The 21247-nt window shown below is 50.9% G+C and overlaps 6 protein-coding genes across 6 annotated transcripts; 3 read left to right on the top strand and 3 right to left on the bottom strand.

The window, feature by feature from the left end:
* Positions 1–5185: 5185 nt before the first annotated feature.
* CGGC5_v004392 (uncharacterized protein) lies at positions 5186–5842 on the top strand (the record flags this gene model as incomplete). Its single annotated transcript, XM_032024563.1, has 2 exons — positions 5186–5438; positions 5553–5842. The coding sequence occupies 2 exons, from the start codon at positions 5186–5188 to the stop codon at positions 5840–5842; spliced, it is 543 nt and encodes a 180-aa protein (XP_031878793.1).
* A 257-nt stretch (positions 5843–6099) lies between these two features.
* On the bottom strand, positions 6100–6852 carry CGGC5_v004391 (uncharacterized protein; the record flags this gene model as incomplete). The annotated part of the gene is made up of 3 exons (XM_032024564.1): positions 6100–6213; positions 6275–6447; positions 6552–6852. The coding sequence occupies 3 exons, from the start codon at positions 6850–6852 to the stop codon at positions 6100–6102; spliced, it is 588 nt and encodes a 195-aa protein (XP_031878816.1).
* A 2328-nt stretch (positions 6853–9180) lies between these two features.
* On the bottom strand, positions 9181–10504 carry BDH2 (putative diacetyl reductase [(R)-acetoin forming] 2; the record flags this gene model as incomplete). The annotated part of the gene is made up of 4 exons (XM_032024565.1): positions 9181–9314; positions 9369–9544; positions 9598–10280; positions 10421–10504. 4 exons carry the CDS (start codon positions 10502–10504, stop codon positions 9181–9183), a joined length of 1077 nt encoding a protein of 358 aa, XP_031878814.1.
* Positions 10505–11129: 625 nt separating this feature from the next.
* On the bottom strand, positions 11130–11942 carry CGGC5_v004389 (uncharacterized protein; the record flags this gene model as incomplete). The annotated part of the gene is made up of 2 exons (XM_032024566.1): positions 11130–11212; positions 11267–11942. 2 exons carry the CDS (start codon positions 11940–11942, stop codon positions 11130–11132), a joined length of 759 nt encoding a protein of 252 aa, XP_031878813.1.
* A 2192-nt stretch (positions 11943–14134) lies between these two features.
* On the top strand, positions 14135–14623 carry CGGC5_v004388 (uncharacterized protein; the record flags this gene model as incomplete). Its single annotated transcript, XM_032024568.1, has 1 exon — positions 14135–14623. One exon carries the CDS (start codon positions 14135–14137, stop codon positions 14621–14623), a length of 489 nt encoding a protein of 162 aa, XP_031878795.1.
* Positions 14624–18194: 3571 nt separating this feature from the next.
* Positions 18195–20833, top strand: CGGC5_v004387 (putative bifunctional amine oxidase; the record flags this gene model as incomplete). Its single annotated transcript, XM_032025945.1, has 5 exons — positions 18195–18712; positions 18793–19020; positions 19080–19268; positions 19332–19409; positions 19462–20833. The coding sequence occupies 5 exons, from the start codon at positions 18195–18197 to the stop codon at positions 20831–20833; spliced, it is 2385 nt and encodes a 794-aa protein (XP_031877527.1).
* Positions 20834–21247: the final 414 nt, after the last annotated feature.

The following is a 21247-nucleotide window of genomic DNA, read 5'->3' as shown; positions in this document are numbered from 1 at the left end:
CACCGGCTGCCGCATGACACAGGTAACCCCTTGTGCGACCTCCAATCAATGCATACAAAGAAGCATGAGATCTTCACTTGAATACTTAGAGAATTCAATTTACTTCGTAGTTGGAGTAAAAATTGGGCCGCACTGTAGACGCTTTTTTCGGCGTCATCCTGCACCCGGTGGGATACGTTTCGCAATCAAACCTAGATGCCGATCAAGCCGAAGAGTGATTACATCCGATCACATCTTTCTATCAAAAAGGATAACATGATGAATTGCAATTTGTCTTCAGCCTGGTCGGGATCTGCGATTGAAAGAGGGTGCGTGAGTTGCCAGATCACTGCAATGTATCTCCTAGAATGTGTACTTCCGAACCACCCAACTTAACGACTAATTACCATAAAGGGGAATTTGCGGTCTTCTTTCTTCCTTTCTAGCTTAAATACGTGCTTTTTTTGAGGCATGAGTAAATGGCAAAACACTTAATCTTGCTTCCAAGAGTGCCTGGTATGTAACATGCCCTTATTGGAAAGTCTGTATCAAGGAGGCGAACTGTGTGTTTTGCGTGTCTTAACATAAGTTCATCCTGAGTCAGTACTGTTGGGTTTCCCCATAAATTTCTCAGGGGATTGAGATACAAATCATCAGGGACTGCAGGTAGACTTATTATTAGGGGGTTAAGGGGAAAAAGGCTTGACTACACCTCCTTACTTCGGGGAACACCCCCTTCAGGAGGTTGGATTATTCCATACCCCTTGTCTTATAACACAGGAAGCTTTAGGAGGAGAAGATCATTTATCAATACACCGGCAGACTGACTCAAATCTTCAGACGGTTCTTGATATTTAAGACGGAAAAGGTTCCCCTGGCAGTTGTCCCTTTCTATTCCTATCGCCCCAAAAAGCATTTGTCCCCAGACTGCTTCAACATTTCCGATTTCTCATAGCGTATCGTATCGAGCTCAGCGGACCAGCATTCAGTGAGTACTTCTTTTTGTATCTATCCTTCCAGGTTTTTTTGATTTCGACGCAACTAACAGTACCTATCTTTGCAGTCATGGCTCGATACACTCTTTTTTTCGCCGTCCTCTACACTGCCCTCATATATACCGCCACGGCCCAAGCTGCGTGCATCACTCAATTTTCGAGTACCGGAGGTGGAGGTGGTGGTGGTTGCGAGCCATCAGGTGGGCCGAAGGGTATTTCATTGCCGAACGGACCTTACATCGAATACTCTCTTAGCAGCTCGTGCGAGCTCACCATTTTGAACGGACCGTTCGAGGGAGTCACAGCCTCAGCGTCTGAGGTCGCGTCTTGCAGCTAAAGTTTGGAGCTATGCACGAATATCTCAAATAGTTGCCAAGAAGGGTGATAAATTGCTCGCGGCTATATTTCAATACAGCCATGATTTTCACTGAGATTCTATCGCTTAGTCGTCCTATTGAAGAACCTACAAAGCAAATTGGGACATCTTCATCTATTCAAAAGTTGCCGCTACGTCGCAGTGAGCATTGCCTCTGCCGCTAGTGACGACGCATGTGGGAAAGTTTGGATTGACAGACTTCCGGGTAAAAATAGTTGATATGTTCAGAGATTTTAGAAAGAATGTAAGCCAAAATCATTGCTTGAAAAGTAGGCAAATGGCTTTCAAATATTTTTTATCTCCTGTCCCGCCCAACTTTGGAGCTGACGTGCATCTATCAAATCGCCATACATTTCCTGAACCTTTCAGAAGATACTGCGTGTTTTCACCTCAACTGCAGCCCAACCTCCCCTCATACCTATTGACGCGTTAGGCTGGTTGTGGCTGGAATTTAAGTTCTTGCCTAGTTTGGGTGCCCATTCACTTGACCAGGTCTTTGGGTACCTGAGTAGTTGATGACCATTGTGGGCAGTCGCACTTTCTCCGATTCACTGAGACAACTCAAAAGATGGCTGTTCGTTGTCCTTGGCCTGTGATGTCTACAAACAACAAACCAAAACTACAACCTTACGCTACCAGCAACCTGCCCCTTATCACCAAAACATAACAATCCCGATATCTTACGCGACGATGCAGTGTACCGAAAATCGGATTGACTTCTCCGCCGTTGAAGGCGACGTTGAAACTGGCAAGCCAACAAATTTCAACACATGCTTCCACTCCGAAGATGAGGCCCCCGATAAGGAAAAAACTTCGAACGAACCATACTCCTACGAAAGGTGGTTGCCACTCATTCTTGCTTCACGAAGCCTAAGCTCCGACGTTGTCCAGAAAGTCAGCTTCACTAAATCACAAGCGCGCCTACTTTACGAAGCTTGCAGCGCCTCCATCGGGCGGCGAAATTCGGACTCTGCAACCTCCTCGTGGTGCCGCCTGGGAACCTATCTTTTCTAAAGGTAGAGCCAGTGCAGAGACGTTACGGCGCGCAAGTGCAAGTGGTGGCGGGCGCTGCGCACGAAGTTTTTCTGGTGCGGCGGAAGGGCGGGATCGGACCAGAAGTGAGGGATTTTGGCGTCGCACCAAAATTTTCACACGCGCCACCAACCACCAAAACACCAGCAAAATCGACAGATATCGAGAGACCGAAAACCGAAATGCGAACGCGAAGCTGCCCAATTTCGAGGGAACTAGGTAAAAACCACCCGACACTGCTTCTCGGGGCAGAGACAGGGCACCCTCACGCCTCCCAGATCTGGGAAATACCTCCAGACAGACAGACACTGAGGCGGGTTAGTCATGGGATAGATGGAGGCTACGCCGGCTGGGTAGCCCTCAGGACAGCCTAGGGCAAGACATGGTCGGCCTGCCGAAAACCAGCTGTGAGGCTGGAAGCACGGTCGGAGACGGCGGCGGGTAACGGGAAGCTGGCCCGGGGGGTTGTGCCCTCGGACAACCAGTGGGCCGTAGCAAACACATTCGAGCAGCAGGCTACAGAAAGGAAACAACCCCGACTCGCACTCGGGCTGCTGGAGGAAGGAGGGTGTTGAAGAATTGCCCCTAGGGGGACCGGTCGGATATGGTATCGCCTTAGGGCCCGGCCTCCGGGCCCGGCCCTCACTCGGATCGTACCCGGGGTATCACGGCATAACGGGAGGAACGCTTGGGTCACCGCTCGCGCCGGGATGGCGCCGCGCGCTTTGGAAGCTGGTAGGGTGTCGCTATTGTGGACTGGACGTAGGGGAGGACCTGAGAAGGGGTGTGTTTGGCTCGAGAGGACGGACGCGCATGTCGGTAGGCTTAGAGAGGGATATGCCCTTGCGGCCTGCTTAAGGTGCAAACTTCTATTTGGGTGGCTAAGGACTGGGCGGTGGCGAGCCGGTGGTCTGGACGCCCGCTAAAGGGGCTGGCTACCCCTTTGACTATTAGGACCCCTAGGTACTGAGAGGGCTCCAGTAGACTCTCTCTCCCTGTTTTGGGGAAAAGGTTAGGGATTGCGGACTGTAGGAAATAGAAGACGCCATCTATCAAACACCAAAGGGGGGCTCCCAGCTGCTGCTGCCCGCCAAGCTGTTATTGCCTGTGTCCTCCCAACCGCCCTATACGGAGCTGAGACCTGGTATGCAGGTTTAAAGAGACCAGCCAGAAACAGCAGCACTACTGCTACTAGCAGCAGTGCTAATAACCAGGCAGCTACTATTAGTACAAGGCAGAAGGGCTTAGTAAAGAGGGTAGAGAAGGTTATGACAGCAGCAGCAAGGGCTATCCTACCCGTCTGGAAGACTACGCCCACTAGTAGCCTCCTTCGAGATGCTGGCCTGCCAACGGCAAAAGTAGCCCTCGAAGGGGCACGCCTACGCTTTGCTACACGCCTACAGAAGGTTGACCAACAGCACCCTTTAGTCCCTAGGCTTTCACAGCCAGGGCGGCAGCAAACAAGACTACAAAGAACAGCAGCCCTCCTACCTAGGTGCCCAAGGCCGTTACTCCTACAGCCGCAGCATCTTTCAGGACTACAAGACCCTACAGCTGGACGAAGCAAGGAGAAAGCAGCTAAAGCGTTTCAAGACTGGCTTAAGACTGTGCCAGATAACCATACGATCATCTACTCAGACGGCTCTAAAGCCCCTAACGGGGCTACAGGTTTCGGCTTTGTTATCTACCGCAGTAACAAACGCATAGCTCAAGGGTGTAGCCGCCTCGGCATTGCGGAAGTGTTCGACGGCGAGGTAGAGGGGGCGAGGGCAGGGCTCCGAAGGGCCCTCCTGACTTCCCAAGGCCAGCCTATACACATCTGTATCGATAACACTAGCGTTATCCAGGGGATCCGAGGTGAGGCCCCGGAATCCTCACAAGCTGCCTTCCTAGAGATCCAGGAAGCAGCTAGGATACACAATATACAAACCCACTGGTCCCCAGGGCACCAAGGGATAAAAGGGAATGAGGAGGCTGATAGCCTAGCTAAGGAGGGTACAACGCTACCAGTCCCCAGAGGCCTACTAGCTACCCTAGCAGGGATCAAGCGGCTTGCTCAAGAGCGTAAACGACACCAGTATGGGAAATGGTGGAGGCAAGAGGCAGCCTCTCGCTATATACAACTAGGGCTTAAGGCTACCCTGGCCTGCCCCCCTGAACTAGCCTTACCACGGGTAATCGTACATCATCTCCTAGCAGCCCGATCAGGCCATGGGGACTTCGAACAGTATCATCAACGCTTCAACCATACAGAAGCACTGCTCACCTGCTCTTGCGGGGAGGCTAAGGAAGTAGACCATCTGGTCTACTGCCGAAAGACCTTAGTGAGGAGGCAACAGTGGCCTACCCTCTACCCTTATGGTCGCCAGGAGCCTATAGGACCTATAGGATCTCTTGAGCGCTACTTCAAGGGGCTAATCACTGACCATGAAGGCTTCCAGGCCTTCCTTAACGTGACAAACTTCTTCCAGAAGATCTGCCCGCAGTACTGAGAGATAGGCCATAACCTATACTCCGAACAAAAGTCTACCTCATAGGGGAGACCAGACTACTATAACGGAACTAGGGCACCAGTGGGAACTAGGGATGGATAGAACACGGAAGTGACTCACGAGTAAGATCTGGAGGACGGGAGGGACAGCGTGTACTGTATAGTATATAGCGAGAACCTACGGCCCTCCACGCCACATACCCTTCGGGAGGTCGGCCGCAAGGGCGGCTGCGCCCTTGCCGCCACGGCGTTAAATACAAAACAAACAAACAAAACAGCGCCTCCATCCCAGTCAAGCGAGTCAATCTTACGATGGCCGAAGATCTCCACGACGAGATCGCGCCAGCACTATCAACGTTGCACTTCCCTCCCGAGGGCTTCTTCGTTCGCTTGGATGCTTGCTCGCCCAAGGACGGAGCCCACAAGGTGCCCGGAAAAATATCACTCCACTCAGTCGACGAGATCATCCTCAGACTCGTCACCTCCGGACGATGTCGCGCTGCGCTAGAAGACTGTCTTGACAGCATGAAAACAGTCGAACTTTTCTTTTTACCCTTTGACCCGCGTATGGCTTCGGAACGGGAGTACAGAGTCTTCTGTTGAACTGGCGATTGCAGGGTCACTGGCATCAGTCAGTACCGTTGGCACAAGCCGTGGCGCTTTGCGACTAGTCCGGAAGGCGCGCAAAACGCCATCATTCGCAGAATCTGTCAGCAGGCGGAACACATCAGACAGCAAATCTTGGCGGACTTGAAGAGCGAAGATGAGAACGACAGGATCATGATGGCACAGGGGATGTCCTTTGACCTCCTCTACGATAAAGATACCCGGACAGTTGAGCTTGTAGAGTTGAATCCCTTTGGGGTCAGAAGCCCCTGCGGATCTTGCTTGTTCCAGTGGATCAGAGACCGCGAGGTCCTCTACGATGAAAACGAGAAAGAGACAGTCGAGTTTCGGGTCAGCTACTAATGTGGCATGAAAATTAGAGAGATAATGCAAGGCTTGTTTCAATAAGGTACATCATATTCAGGCAGCGCTAGCTGGCCTTGTTGAAAGACGCAGCGCAGGGCTACTAAAACACGAGCATACAATCCAATGGAACCCATTCATCTTCCACAAATAAGGCCGCCTGCCGTCCAAAGACATTCTTTCGTGTTACGTTATGAAAGACATTTGCATCGCCTAGGTTTTCAATCATGTTGCCAATGTGGCTACGATTGGTCCCATCAGTTGTGCTGCATCTTCCAGAATACAGCCGAGCGTCCGGAAAACGGGCAGCCAGATTGTGTGCACTGGTTCTCACATCCCATGTCGCCGGCACAATTGACGACGCCGTTGCTCTGCCAATTGCATCAGTCAAAGATTTCGAATAGCATTGCTGCAGATCATAGGGGAACGTACAGAGTGGCCGTTGATGGCATCCCGGACGAGGTCACCAATATCGGATGATCCAATGTAAGTGTCATAAGTATTTCTGGTGCCAGCTCCAAAGACGCAAGTGCCGTACACCACGACACCGTGGTAGTCTGGGGTGTTTGTCCAGATAGACCAGTACTGGTTGAGTGTGTAGGCCCCTACACATCATGGTCAGTCATTTTCAAGGTCTGAAAGTAACAAACATCTGCGTATGAGCACCTATGTTCAGAGAGATGAACTAGGTACTGTGCCGTTGACTTACAATCCCGAATGACCGCACAGTCGCCAACGTTGGGGTACGGGGCTCCAGTGCCGACAAAGCTGCTACCACCGCAGCAGTCGTTCGTGATGACCTTAACGGAAACTTCACCAGGCGATTTGGTAATATTGAGAGCAGCAGGGTTGACTTTGAGTGTCTTGCCCTGGAACTCGAAGGGAACCCAGTCGCTGGTGTCGATTTGGCGGGCCGAAATCATACCGGCGTCGCTGGATGTCGGCACAGCCAAGGAGACGGTGCTGAAAAAGGCAAGCAGGGCAACTGAAGTGGTCTTGAGGCCGAACATTGTGAAACTTGACTCTGAGGAGGATGGAGATGAAGATGAAGTTGAGATTGGCAGTGCTGTGGATGAGTCAATCATTAATCAACTTCCACGGGGAATGTTGGACGCTTTTATAGATAAACCAGGCACTAAAACTTCTGTGAGACTCACTCTGACTGAATGTTGGATGCTATCGTTGGCTCCAAAGTTCTTCCGATCCCACTCCAAAGGTCCTAGACTACAGCATCTCGAAGGCGCAGCATGGACATCGCAAGGTGTTGCAGCAAGAAACAGTAGGCTGTGATTAGCTTGTGCACAACGTCCCATAGCCTGGCTGACCGATGGTGGTGCTGATGATCAATAAAGTAAGCATCGCATGGGCACGGAAGCACCGGTCAACGCTTGATTAGGCTGCAGATGGCATCGATAGTCAGTTGCTTGATAGGATTAAGCATTTGTTGCAACCCTGAAATGCTGTCATCGGGCACAGTCATTGATGTTCTGGGACTAAACTCCCTACGAGACCGTGATCCACCCATGCATTTGCACTACCTGCTGAACAACCAATTATTTCAGTTTCACGTCTTAACTTTTTATGCTGTCGTCATGCACAGCCGTCTCTCGAGAGGCAATTTTCCCTTTGAAAAGATTGTGCAACTGGTGAACGCATCTATTTAAGAGCAGAATCAGACATGCACAACAGTATTTACCGGGACAATTCTTGATGAACTGTTGATTACCTGGTAGTGATTCTAGTTGAAGCTAGGTGGCTCTCCATACACAGAAGGTGAGTGTCAATTTGGTTCCAATCCGGTTTGTAAGCACCCATTCTCGATTTACATACATCCCGAAAACAAGTCATTCCTTGAGGCAATCGTCGTACGTCCGCTCCCTCGGTCGATCGCTGCTTTGTCAGTACGTTGCCGCTAAGTATGTGTATAGGTTGGATGGTTGCATCGAGCCTCCTGTTAGCCGTATTGGTCGTGGTGCCAAGACGCCAGTCAGCTGAGGGGTTGTGATTTAGGATCCAGTTGACGGCTGCCTTGTGGGGACGGCTGAATATTGGAAGTTACCTTCCGTTCTCGGAATCGCAGGGTAAGCTCAGAAAGGAACTTTGGTACAGTAATGTAGGCTCTGCCTCGGATGTACAGCTGCGGCGTATGCCATCGCAGACGATGTCAGAATGAATAGGAACTTGGTCGGAGATAGTGGTCCGCGAGGCCAGTCCTCGGTCGTTGTAATTACAGTGGTGCATGAACTGAAATCCCGGTGAATGTACAGTTCTATGAAAGATATGGTCATCTCCAGTGCCGACTGCATTGCGACCATGTGAAGAAGAGTCTGAAAATATAACACAGGAAAGAACGGTAGTTGTAAAAGTTCCAACGGGGAGTTACACAAGGATCCTTTGCTCACTTTGACTCAGGCGCTATCTGAAGAGCCGGAAGAAAAGGCCACCAATCGGCTCGAAGCAGCAAACTGCAAGCATGATGAGTTCGGGATGTCCCGCAGGGGAGAGTCCCCATTTGTGCGACAGACATCTGGATGTAATTTTTCGTAAGTCTGCATCTGGCAAGGGCGGGTTGCCACAACAGGGACCGCCGGTGTCAGATTGTTACTTCACTCTCATGTCATCCTTCTGCCTAAGGCTTCACAAGAGGCGCGGCTAATCTGACTCTGGAGGCACTTGCAAGATTGAATCCAATTTAGCGAGGGTTGTGATTCGAATCTGTCCCAGTGATCGGTTGTGAAAGTCTGAAATTGATTGATAACTGGCCAGCCACAGGCATGTATGATTTAAGAGTGCGTTCACCAGAAGGAAGCCAGACCTGAACTTGATGATTGCGGCGCTTCCCGGGTATAATGCTATAAAGGCCACTGGATGACGTAGAATCAGCCGCTTTCATTTGCATGAGATTCCCAGTAAGTTTATAAGTAGAGTGGATGAAGAAAATGTACTTACAGACCACCCACTTCTCTCCGTCTATGTACCTACCTACATTTCGGATATTTTCAACTACTTATACGGCGGATTATAATGATAGAAAACAAATAGTCCGGCTAATCACACTCACAATGAAATTAATAAAAAGGCGAAGATGATAATAATACTAACGATCCATAATAAAGACGATGAGGGCAACATGACTTAAAGCTGTAGAGCGTCATCATGACGGAAGGCACGGGTGGACGTTTCTGCACAAACGAGAGGTCCCTTTATAAGCGGAGATCCCGTCATTGTCATGAAATAGAAGTCGTGGCATAATATTGCTGTAAATACTCCCAAAATCATTACTATCCATGGATCACTGCGACTTCAAGAATATGAAACACCCGATATCAGATGTGTTCTCATAAGCTCGCATTTACATCAACCAAAACCTTGACTTGGTTATCTTTGTCTGTAATGAGGGCCTTGATCCCCTTATCAATCAAGTCGTCGAGAGGGATCTTGCGAGTAATCATCGATGCTGGCTTCAGAGCCCCTTGATTCGTCTTGTAAGCTGGTAATTTCCCAGAAAGTTGTGCTTTTTACTTACCAGTTCTCAGGTTGTCGATGACAGCCTGGTAGTCTGCCTTTTGATATCCCAAGACTGACTTGTACGAGCTTTCTCGCCACGTGATCCAGTTGGGGTTGAAGGGTATTTCCTTCTCCCAAATAGCTACGTTGACTATTGTTCCTCGGGTCTTCACTGCGAGACATGCAGCCTGAACACTAGCGAGGCGTTAGTTGATATCCCCTGAACGTGACCATGAGCTGCAACTTACCTAGCGGGTACCCCAGCACAGTCAAAAACAACATCTGCACCAATACCATTTGTTATCGCAAACGTTTCCTTAACAACATCCTGCTCCTTCGGGTTGATAATGTCAGTGGCGCCGAACTCCCTCGCAAAGTTCTGGCGAGCAGTCGCAATCTCCGAGACGATGATCTTCTTCACTCCCTTCGCAATCAAGCACAGAACCGCAGCAAGCCCGATCGGTCCGCCGCCCATGATCAACACCGTCGAATCAGGCGTGACGTTCCCGGCTGACACGGCATGCCAAGAGACTGAAAGCGGCTCCACCAGCGCGCCCAGCTCGAGTGGCACGCCGTCGGGTAAAGGGAACACTTGGTCAGCAGGCACGGAAACCGCCTCACTCAGCCCGCCGCCCCCGCCGCTGAGCCCGATGAAGCCGCCGGTGTGGCACGCATTCTCCGCTCCGCTCGTGCAGGCGGCGCACTTTCCGCAATAGACCGTCGGCTGCACCGCGCATGGCTGGCCGACTTTGATGTTTCCCTCGGCCTTCACATCAGAACCGATCTCCTTGATGATGCCTGAGAACTCGTGGCCGAGGGTGACGGGGATGGTATCGCCTGTGACGGGGTGTCTGGATGCGGGGCAGAAGTTCGGGCCGCCGAGGTATTCGTGGAGATCGGTTCCGCAGATTCCGACGAATGCCGGGGCGATCTGGGGTAAGAAAGATGGTAAGTTCAGGGTTCAACTCCAGAAAAAATGTCACTGTGTTGCAATGCGCTTTCCCCGCGCGGGGTGCTGAAGATTGCTGGAGACTGGATGACAGTGCGGAGGGAGCTGGAGCTTCGTCTTACCTTGATCTGGTTGGGTCCACAGGGAGGTTCCGGGATCTGTTCGATGCGGATATCCTCTTTACCGTAGTATCTTGCCGCTCTCATGTTGTTAAACGTTCGATTTGAGGTGGGTGAAAAATGTAATTGGGACGATGTGAGTTGAGGGAAGGGTGAGTTCTCGTCTTGATGCTGGACGAACGGAAGCACGGTGATGGACTACTTATGGCCCCCTCCTTGTGGCGTTACTTCCGCCGTGCCAAAGTTGCGAGATCCGGAACTCTCCCCGGCATCATGGCGGAAATAGTTATCAGGTGTGCCATCGTACGATCAGCAACACCAACAAGCCCGTTTCATTGCCCCGCACCGTCAGGCCACGTGCTTGGCGAGTGTTTTCAAGGATGTCGTCCTTGTTGGAACGACACAACGCGAGTGATGAGGATCCTGCGCATACCGGCAGGCTGGTTCTACATTGAACGATGACGCGTTTTGCCTGTGGTGTTGAACGTCGGTCCATTTTAGAGGTGGCTTCAGAGCTTGGTCCCTGCAAGCACTATCTCTATTGCTATCAGCATACTACCGACAGCCCAGCAGCAATGCTTCAATACTGTGCGGCGGCGACTAGAAAAACAGATAAAAGGGTATCTAGAACACCTCTCAGAACATCATCCAAGGCATAGCATGGCTTAAACTGTCCATGTGCGCCTTTTTAAACTTCGATCCGGTTGCGCGATCAGAATATCTTTCCCGGGTTGAGATCCCAAACGCTGAAGCGATTTCCCTTGGTTCCAAATGCGTTCTTCGACATCGTCTTGACTGCATATTCGTTGTCAGCAGAACGATCGGGTTATTTGAGCCGGAAGTACTCACAGTCTTGCCAATTCATTGGTTCCTTCAACTCACTGGCTGACTGACGCCACACGCGCGCCACCCATGAGGTAACCAAAAGATCCATCTCCTTGTCATCCATGGCCATCTTAATCTCAAGTTGAGGAAAGCAGCTCAATTTCTTTTCCGCGTCGCGTTTTGCCACAGTCTCAACGGCGATGACTTCGCCCTTCGTGTTCTTCCATTGGATCTCATCGGCGTGCTTCAGCTTATGCATGACGCTCTCCCCAGCTTTGAAGTGGTCTTTGACCTTCCACGAAGAGACTCCGGGCACGAGATGAATCTCCTTGTGTGTTCTCTTGGAGTTCATCTTTCCCTCGATTACGACCGCATCGGCGAGCTTTGAAGATTCGAGCCCTGCAAGGGGGTCGAGCGAGAAATCGTAAATGTGGTCCAGCCGAGTCCTGACCTTGTCTCCGCCAGCTGCTTGTGTGACCCTGTACGCCACTTTCTGAACCCCATACACCACCGACTTGGCCTCACATACGTCGTTGCTCAGCTCATACAGCGCACGTGGTGGGTCCGTGTTGGCGAAGATAGTCGTGCGGTCCAGATAGAAGGTCGGGGTTTCGCCGCAGCTCAGCTGTGCCCTCGACTCGTTGACTGTGTCATCGTAGGCAGGGGGTTGGACATCGCCGACATCGAGCATGGACGACATGATAGGCGATACTGGGCTCAGTGGAGTTATGTGTAGTAAAATCTGGTCTTTCAGCGGGGTTTGGCAGGGTGAATTGAAGGCGTGCAGAACGTGTTCATGATGCCCCAGGTGAGGAATTGGGGGAGAATAAGTATTTCTCCTGAACCATTCTTCTTGGGATGAGCGCGCGACTGCTTGCAGAAGGCGGCCGCTTCTCACGGGAACGACGTGTGGCTGTGATGTGAGTGGCAATCTTCATGCCTTTTTCAGGGTGACAGCACAGTCGCCAAGCAAAATAGTGTGCCCTGTAAGGCATTCAAAGACGCTATGAGACGGGGCAAAACTGGCTAAAAGGCTGTCGTCATTGGCAAACATGAGCGCTAAGGATCTACCCCTTGCTACTGAACGGAGCTTGGGTTACTAAGGGACAGCGACACCGCCACAGTCAGGGCGGTTTGATCAGCGTGAGCTGAGAGCTACAAGATGATTGCCTAGGTGGTAGAGTCGGAAAATTACTCAGTGGGTAGGGCCTCGCTGATCAATGGGGTGCATCATCACCAAAGTCCCTCGCTATTGCGCTGCCTGCAGCTCGAATCTCAAATGGACTCAAGTGACACAGCACGTACTCACTCATTCAGGCCCAGGTCGCAGTCTGGCTGAAAAAGAGAAAGTTCATGGATTGGGGGGTAGCTGGGACTTCGGTCGATGAAGACGCAAATCTGCGGTGTTGACTTCTTTTCGTAACAGGAGAAGAAGAGGTTTGGGCTTGCTCTACACCGAAGGACTTGTATGTTGTCATGCTTCGTGTGGTCACGATGTTCGGGCAACTCAAGAAGAATGGCTGCCTTCACCAGTTAAAAGCACAGACCACCTGGGAAACATTAATTGTGGAATGATGATATCACCACAAGATGAACAAATTCATCGCCGAACTTAAACCCTACCATCAACAGCACCATCAGACAACTTGGAAAAGACCCCGAAAAGTCATCTACTACACAAGATTATCATCACCATGAGTGCAATGATGCGAAAAGCGTCGCCTGGTTGTCTCCTTGCCGCAGCAAGACGCTGCTCGGTCGCGTCAAGAGCTGCTATCGCGTCAGCCCACTTGTCCACCGCCGCGACAACTCACCAAACCCAAAACACCCCGCCATCTGAATTATCTCAGCGACCGCGAGAAGCGCGAGAATCGACGGCCAAGGGAAAGAAGACAATGGCAGAGTTGGATGAAGAACTGCGACTGAAGCTTGAGGGCATGTCCGGTGAGGGCGGCGCTGCTGGAGTTGAGTATGAGAATGGAAAGGCGGAAGGATTGAAGAGGGGAGTCAATTCGAATATGTTCAGGGTCATTTGATTACGTCAGTAGGCTCCTTGAATGCTATTCTCTCTCACATCAACAATCGCATCATCATTCAGCTGCTTCCTGGACCCTGACGATGCCTCCGTTTGTATCGGCTGATCGGGTCTCATATCCACGGGGCGGCCGCCTCGGCGCTTCGATCGGGTTTTGATGGAGCATGGCTTAGCTGGCCGATGATTGATCAGAAAAAGAAAGGTGATTTCAGTGGGCCGCCAGCAATTCAACACGAGAAGGATTGCATGCTGCCCCCACAGGACAAACGGCAGCCTAGACGCCCTGGCATCCAGCTTCTCGTATTTGGTCAAGCCGGTTCTAGAGCTCTTGGAAAAGCAGGGTAATTGCCGCGCTGTGCCACATCTGGATAGCGTAAACTGCCGTTACGAAGCTTGTGTAGCGCAACGGTCTGCTCTGCCAACAAACAATGGACGGAAGAATCGAATCGGCACGCAACGTTGACATTTATCGACTGTGACAAGCCTCTCGGGCATTAGCGAAATAGCCCCTTGTGACTTTCGCAAGCTAGCGAGCATGTAAATCCAACGCCAGCCTATCCGAGTCGGTCAGTGATAGGGTTCTTGCCGGTACCTACCCCTGTTTAGCCCATCGACAACTGCATGGAAAGGAGGCGGAAAGGAACAACCACCATGCACCGCTAACACCACGCTAGGAACGGCTCTTGAGGCGAACAGCTGCAAAGCCGACGTCAGGTCAGATCTAAAAATTTCCAAGTATTTAAACAACCAAGTGCCAGCTGAGCAGCGATCATTAGCTCCCGTTTTCAACGCCTCAAACAACAAGACCTTCAAGAATCCCATTGACGCCGGTCGATATCTCACCAAAACCCATCAAGATGCAACTCACCACCCTCGTCGGCGCCTCTTTCGTGGCTCTCGCTTCGGCCCTGAACACCTCCTACCCTCCCATCAACCTGGGCTACTTCTCCTACCCCCACGGAAACCTGTTCATCGCCTGGTCTCCCTTCACTCCCACCAAGACATCCGACGTCCAGGAGGTTTGCGACACCTCTGGCGCCATCCAGGGCACCGCCACCTGGACCTCCATCCGTGCCTACAACACCTACGTCTTCGACCCTATCTGCCGCAACCCCTTCAACGTCACCGACGACGCGACAAACACGACGTACTACAATCTCGAGTTGGCTTGCGAGGACGACAACATCCCTCTCTACGCCGAACCCGAGGTCACCGCTGTCGTCGACGTGGCTACGAACAGGACCATCCAGACCTGCGTCCCTGCGGTGGTTGAGGGCGAGAACTACGCGAGCTGCTCGAAGGCCCCGTACCAGGGCGTTCGCTTCAGCTTTGCTTGCTCCTCTTAAGAAATGAAACGTGGAATTCACCAAAAAAGCCTTGGATTGACGACGAGACGCTACGCAAGATTGCGTCTTATGTAACGTGTGTGGAAAAAGTCGCTCTTTTGCGCTAAGATATAGACACGATGATTACAATGAAAATAGAAATCAAAAATACTTCAAAGTCTGTGACTCATGTTCCAACGGGGAAGAAACATCTCACCCTAGGCACATAGAACCTTTCTTGCGTCTCTTTCTTTGGACAATCGATATGCTCATTCTCTTGAGGATCCGTGATGCACTCAAATTCGGGGATGTCATCACACTTGAATCTTCCGGCAGATTTTGTTTCGTAGCCACTGATGTACTTGCATCCCTTCTTTCCGTAAATGTCCTGGCTGGCGTGAAAACTCGGGGGCAGTCCTGGGCAATCAGGAGACGTTCTCGTGCCAGCGCCCATGCTTCCGACAGCCTCATCGTTGCAAATTTCGTGAATTGTCTTGTCGCCGGGGCTTGTGAGACGGGGGAGCATGACGAAGTTCCCACCAGATGTGGTGGTCGAGATGACAGACGAGATGGCCCAGTCAAAGAATATATACACCGCTTCGGACGGCTGGGCTGGAGGCAGTGGCTGTGTGGCTGATGTCGGCTTGATGATGTTTGACTTGGGGCCGGACTTTGTATTTTGATTGTGAGACCTCGTCGATGTCACGAATGATGATGTTGGGGTTGGGTCGATGGTCACTGTGACCACGTCGTTGACTGTGACTACGTCATGGACAGTCTTGATGCCGCCCTTGAGCTGAAATGAGGACGGAGAATTGGTTGATCTCGGGCCCACAGAATTGGCAGAGGTAATATTTGTAGTGATACGCGAACTTGATCGAAGTGGCGCCGCCGAGACACGGGAGGACGACAGTGTTGCAATGGTACCATCGGCACATAATTCATGCATTGGACACAGATGTCCCCAAGGAAGAGGCAGCTTCCGTTTCCGAAGCGCTCTGAGTTTGGAAGACTGCTCTTGCGACATTGACTTCGTGGCGTTGCGGGACATTATCCCACTTCCTGGGCTTGGCGTTGGTACTGTGAACGTGCTCATGGAGGAGTCGGTGTCAAGCACATGCCTCATCTAAGGTACGAAAGTCAACAAAGCCCAAGAGAAAGTCAAAGAATGATCTCGACGAACAATTGTGGGCAGCTTTGGTGTCTCAGAGGCCATTGGCTGCTGACAGGAATCGTAAGCATGCGTGTAAGTTTTGATCCTCTCATCGTTAGCTTGGTATGGTCTACGTGTCGGATTATGGTTGCTGGCATGTACGGATATAACTAAAAGGTGTTGAAACAACAGTAATGATACAATCCATAAGTGACTCGAGAAGGCGAAGATCAACATTACTAAAAATGCTCGGTTATGAAGTGTGGGCTGAGATTGACATAAAGGGGGCTGGCCTCTCGAGCAGATGCGTCACAGAGCTCTCGGGTGAGAACTAGTGATAGCTCAGAGTTAACGTTGACATCTGCTTCAAAAGATTTGATCGCGCATGCGTATCATTGCGGAGTTTATAAGTGTGAATGGTTCTATACCAGATCAGCGTACGCAGGGGCTCTTCAAAGAGATGCAATGTATCGCAATCCATGGCGAGGACCGGAATCGCATTCGATACCCATGCCAAGCAATCCTGTGTTAGCAATGCAAATGAGGCAAAGGCTACAATAGGCCGTCCGGACCTGCTGTTATCTCCAGGCATCAGTTGGATATGTCCCCTTTCGGCTTCAGATATCGTTGACAGCATTGTTCAGTCTACAGCACCATCCCTTCGCATGAAAACGGCGATCATATCCTGTTTCTTAATTTCCCTGCAGGCCTCACAGCATCAACAATGAACAACATGTGTGGCAGAAGAGCTCTTGTGCAACCACACTTGACAATGTCAAGCCAAGCACCCCACGCAAGGTAAAATCTTTTGAGGCCCCTTCGCTATCGTGCAGCCATTTCAATGGCAGAGCCTTTTCCGACGGTCGCTTTCACAGGTTTCGTGTCCCGGACGTCTGTCGCAGAGAGAAAAGTTGATGAGCGCAAGTCAGGGCAGTGAGGTCTATCGGACATAGGCAATGGCACAAAGAGGCTTTTGACAGAGCAGACCATTGACATAGAAATAGTTCTGGAGAGATTACCGACTTGCCTATATCGTATCCTGTGTACATCCTCTATTTGACGTTGGAGCGACCCCTATTGCCACTATCCTCATAAAATACATACCTGGTAGATTTCAAACTGACCAGAAAGTATTTTCGCCGAGTGTATTGAATAATTGTGCGTCGCCATCACGGCTTCCGTTCTGTATCTCTTGTATAATTCGCACTCGGTAAAAGACTGCCTGCCTGTGTCGGCCTCTGCCAGCCTGTCCTCATTTTGTACCTAGACTTGTCGCCTGCTATTCATTACTTCATCCGGGTACACGAGTCTTTCGCAACAAGCCTCTCGCAGTCCTAAATGCCAAGCTGGAAAGATTTGCCAGGCACTACCTGTAAATGTTACCCGGCTCCGATCTGTTTGGAAAGTAGTGGTGCATGCTCTGCCGTTCAAGACTACTTGAAATGACTCCATGTTGTTCTACTCAATTTGCCGTGCCATTGCTCCCTGAATCCGCCCAACGTAGCCGTCATCCCATTCCGGAGGCCGATGTGATAACCCCTCAATTCCCACTCTGGATCCCATCAGTTCACTATCCGCCACGTCTCAGGTCAGCCAAAGACTAGCAGAAGTGACGCTCCGCGCGCCAACTATGTCAGGGGCCGGGCGGCCCGCCCCCGCAGAGGCGTCGGCAATCACAGCCTACAACGGAAACGTTAGTTCTTTCCCGAAGCTAAGTCAACGTCTGCGTGTTTTAAAGCGGGAAGTGAGACAAAAGCTGAGCTCTAGATCACCATAGCCCATACCCTACATGGCACCACTCACCATGCCTGCTGATGAAAATATTCTGCCGCAAACATACCCAGTAAGTCTCCGATAAATCGAGGCTCAGCTGATGGCTCAAGCGGTGAATACTCATATTGAGCTAGGCCGGGCGATCAGCTCCGTCATGCTGTGCATAGAACGCAGGCATTCAGCCAGCCTTTTTCGTCAAAAAAAAGCCACAGCTATCCACCATTCGTTTTGATTTGCGGATCAACCGCCAAGCCAACGTATGGAGATGGCTTGCACCAGACTTGAGAGTCCCATCACATCAATCGTCGACTGAAGCTGAATATGTTCAGCTCGCCACGAGGAATGCGAATTCCATCACAACTCGTAAACCAGGACCGACTTGGAAATCATGCCACTCTTACGAAACCGACATTAGCATCAGGAATCTTGTAATGCTAGGCGATGGCGAGGATAACCACAGCCGATCAATGAAGGGTCGGCTTTACGAGCCCAAGTGAGTGAGCATGCATCAATTGCAAATAGTACTCGATATATAAGAGGGCGTTCACCCGTCTCGTCTGATCTGAGGCTTGCATATCTGCTATTGACCACTCAGCTCACAGCCAGAAACAGGATCTGAATCTCATCAACTACTTCAAATTTCTGCAAAATCAAACATACATCAGCATGTCTCCACACGAAGATAACCCCCAAGCAGCCAGTGCCAAGGCTTCCCCTCAGAGCAATGACTCCTACAAGTACCAATGGGCGAGGCATGTGGCGCGTCACAAGCTGGAAAAGGACAGAGAAGATGCCACGATCAAGTTCCAAGGCCTTATTGACAATACCCATGTCCCGCAGTTCTTGGGCGAGGCTCCGACAACCGTCACCGGCCTTTACGACCAGTTCACGAGCAAGGGTCGGGCCGTCAGCATGATACCTGCTCAGCACGGTCATTTCAAGTTGGGAATCGTCGGTGCTGGCGCGGCAGGGCTATTTACTGGCCTCGTTCTCGATTGGATCAACGAGACCATTGAGAAGCACGTCGGCTTCGGGAAGCTCAAGATCGACTACGAGATTCTGGAAGCAGCTGGCGAAGATCGATTTGGGGGCCGATTATACACGCATCGTTTCAGCAAGGATGGCATCCATGATTATTACGATGTTGGCGCCATGCGCTTCCCTGCTAACGATGTCATGGATAGGTGAGGATTCATTTCACCTTACGTCCCGGTGCTCGCTTTTCGCTCTCTTCAACCAGGCTGACCTAGACCTTCTGAATCAGGACCTTCCGTCTTTTCGACTTTCTTGACATCAAGGAAGGCAAGCTTGGGGATCGAACAAGCCCCACGGATTGGCCCGTTCTCATACCCTACTATCTCCGTGACGATAAAGACGTCTGTCCCTCTTACTTCAACAATGTGAAGAAGGTCGGAAGGGTCTGGGACAAGCAAGAGGTAGACCCATACAAACTCAACCATGGAATCACCGAAGACCAGCAAATACCCGCCAAGTAATCTAGTACACTGTGCTCTTTTGGACGTACGACTGCTAATGACACTCTCATTCCAGGCTTCTTAAACAAGATCCAAGTAAAGTGTTTCAAGACGCCATTCACGAGTTCCTCGAAGTTGTGAAGGAAAGATTTCATCCGAAGGAAGCGGAAAACCCACCACGACCACGGAATGAGAAAGAGAATGATAAGCTTTGGAAGCTGCTAATGGAAACGGACCAGATGAGTGTTCGACAGTTCCTGCTCTCGTGAGTCATCTTCACTTCGAGTAAATTGTTACAACAGCACTTCACTAACTCTGCATACTGCAGTGGTACCAACCCCGGCGATATCCCTGACGGACCCGGGTTCAGCTACAACACAATACAATGGCTGGAGACCGCGACATAGTAAGTACTCCGCAGGCCTACCGAGAGAGAAATTTTCTAATAAATTATTTAGTGGAACCGGATGGTACGACCAGAGCTTGACTGAGGCTGTCTTGGAAACTCTAGACTTCGACGTACCTGCGACTGATCCTGCCAAGACCAACAAATACTGGTGGTGTATGGATGGAGGCGCTCAGAAGATTGCTGAGACGATGCGTAAGAGGCTGAAGAATCCATCAGTCATCAAGTACAATACCCAGGTAATGGGTATGGACGCGAATGTTGATCTCAAGAAGCGTGTCCGGAAGGAAATGCAGCTGAACATCAAGGACACTACTACCGGCGAGACGTTGGAACCCAAGAGGTACTTCACTGTGTTCAATTCCGCCACCCTAGGTGCCACAAACCGAATGGATCTCTCGAACGCCGGTCTTCTCTGGGATACGAAACAAGCCATTCGCTGCCTCAACTATGGGGCCTCCACCAAAGTTGGCATCAAGTTCAAGACCGCATGGTGGCGCAAAGAGCCCTTCAACATTGACCAAGGCGGATTGGCCCGCACGGATCTTCCTCTCCAAGTCTGTGTCTACCCATCATACAACATCGACAAAGACCTAGACCCTATCGACAAGCCTGCAGTGCTTCTGGTTTCATACACCTGGGGTCAGACGGCCCAACGTCTTGCCACTCTCATGGCCTCGAAGTCACAAAAGAGTAACGAAGAGATCTTGAAGGAAGAGGCTGAGCTGAAGGATGTCCTTCTACGCGATCTCGCCTACCTCCACGCCGATGACCCGAGCAGCAAGAAGAGTCTCAGGAAGGCCCTTGACCTCATCAAGGGAGAGTATGTCGAGCATCACGCCTACGACTGGTATCACGACCCGCACATGGCAGGCGCTTTTGCCTACTTTGGCCCATGCCAATTTAGCAAGCTTTACCCAGCTATCACCAAACCAAACGCCTCTGGACAGCTATTCTTTGTCGGAGAAGCAGCTTCTGCGCACCATGCCTGGGTTGTAGGAGCCTTGGAGAGTGTCATTCGAGCTTTGTGGCTCATGTTCAACGTCTTGCATCAGAGCAGCATAACAGACCCGCAACTACCCGACGGCAAAGGGTATGCGCCCTATTGGTGGGCTATGCAACTTCTGAAGTCTGGTTTCGTGGACGATGGAGACGTTCATATTCCTCCGAGTGTCGACGCTTTGCCTTTCTACCCTCTCCCGGCCGAGATGCCAGAGGCTTTGGACGGGGACATCGCAGGCCCACAAGCCCCTAAAGATGGTGGAAGCGGTCCGGGACATGACCTTCTGGACCACCCACAGAAGGAGACACAAGACAACGAGCTTATGTGGGGGGCTGCTTATGTCGCATTGGCCTTGGTTGAGTTTGCCTTGGATAACTGGTTCATTCCCGAGGCGAAGGAGGATGACCCGAAACCGCAGTGATGACAGAAAACAGACCAAGCCGTTCCAAACGGCCTTTTCCAAATCGACTTTGCGTCTTTAATGGCTTTGGTTTATTACTTTGTTTGTAAGATTGATTAGTACGCGCCTGGAATTCGATTGATGGTCGCAAAATCTTCACGGGTCTCCTGTTTCTATTTCACTCTTGAATCTGGGACAACAGTTGGGTTGTCGAGATAAGTGTTCGGTCGGCTCCGCGAAAATATCTTTTACTTGAAATCACCATGTGCCGACTCACAATTGTGACATGACCTCTACTTTATCAAGTAACTTTCTGCCACCAATTTTGCTGAATTCTTCTTTGGACCTGTCATGCTGCACTGGGGTATGTACCTCATCAGGCTCAGTGATAGCCAGTGAGCGGATGGAACATTTACTTAGATTCGCTCAAGCCTA

This window comes from Colletotrichum fructicola (genome assembly GCF_000319635.2).
Source record: "Colletotrichum fructicola Nara gc5 chromosome Unknown KSG_Nara_v1_contig02, whole genome shotgun sequence".
NCBI classification, from domain to species: domain Eukaryota; kingdom Fungi; phylum Ascomycota; class Sordariomycetes; order Glomerellales; family Glomerellaceae; genus Colletotrichum; species Colletotrichum fructicola.
The sequence above is the reverse complement of the archived record's forward strand: the minus strand, read 5'-3'. Positions and strand labels throughout refer to the sequence as shown.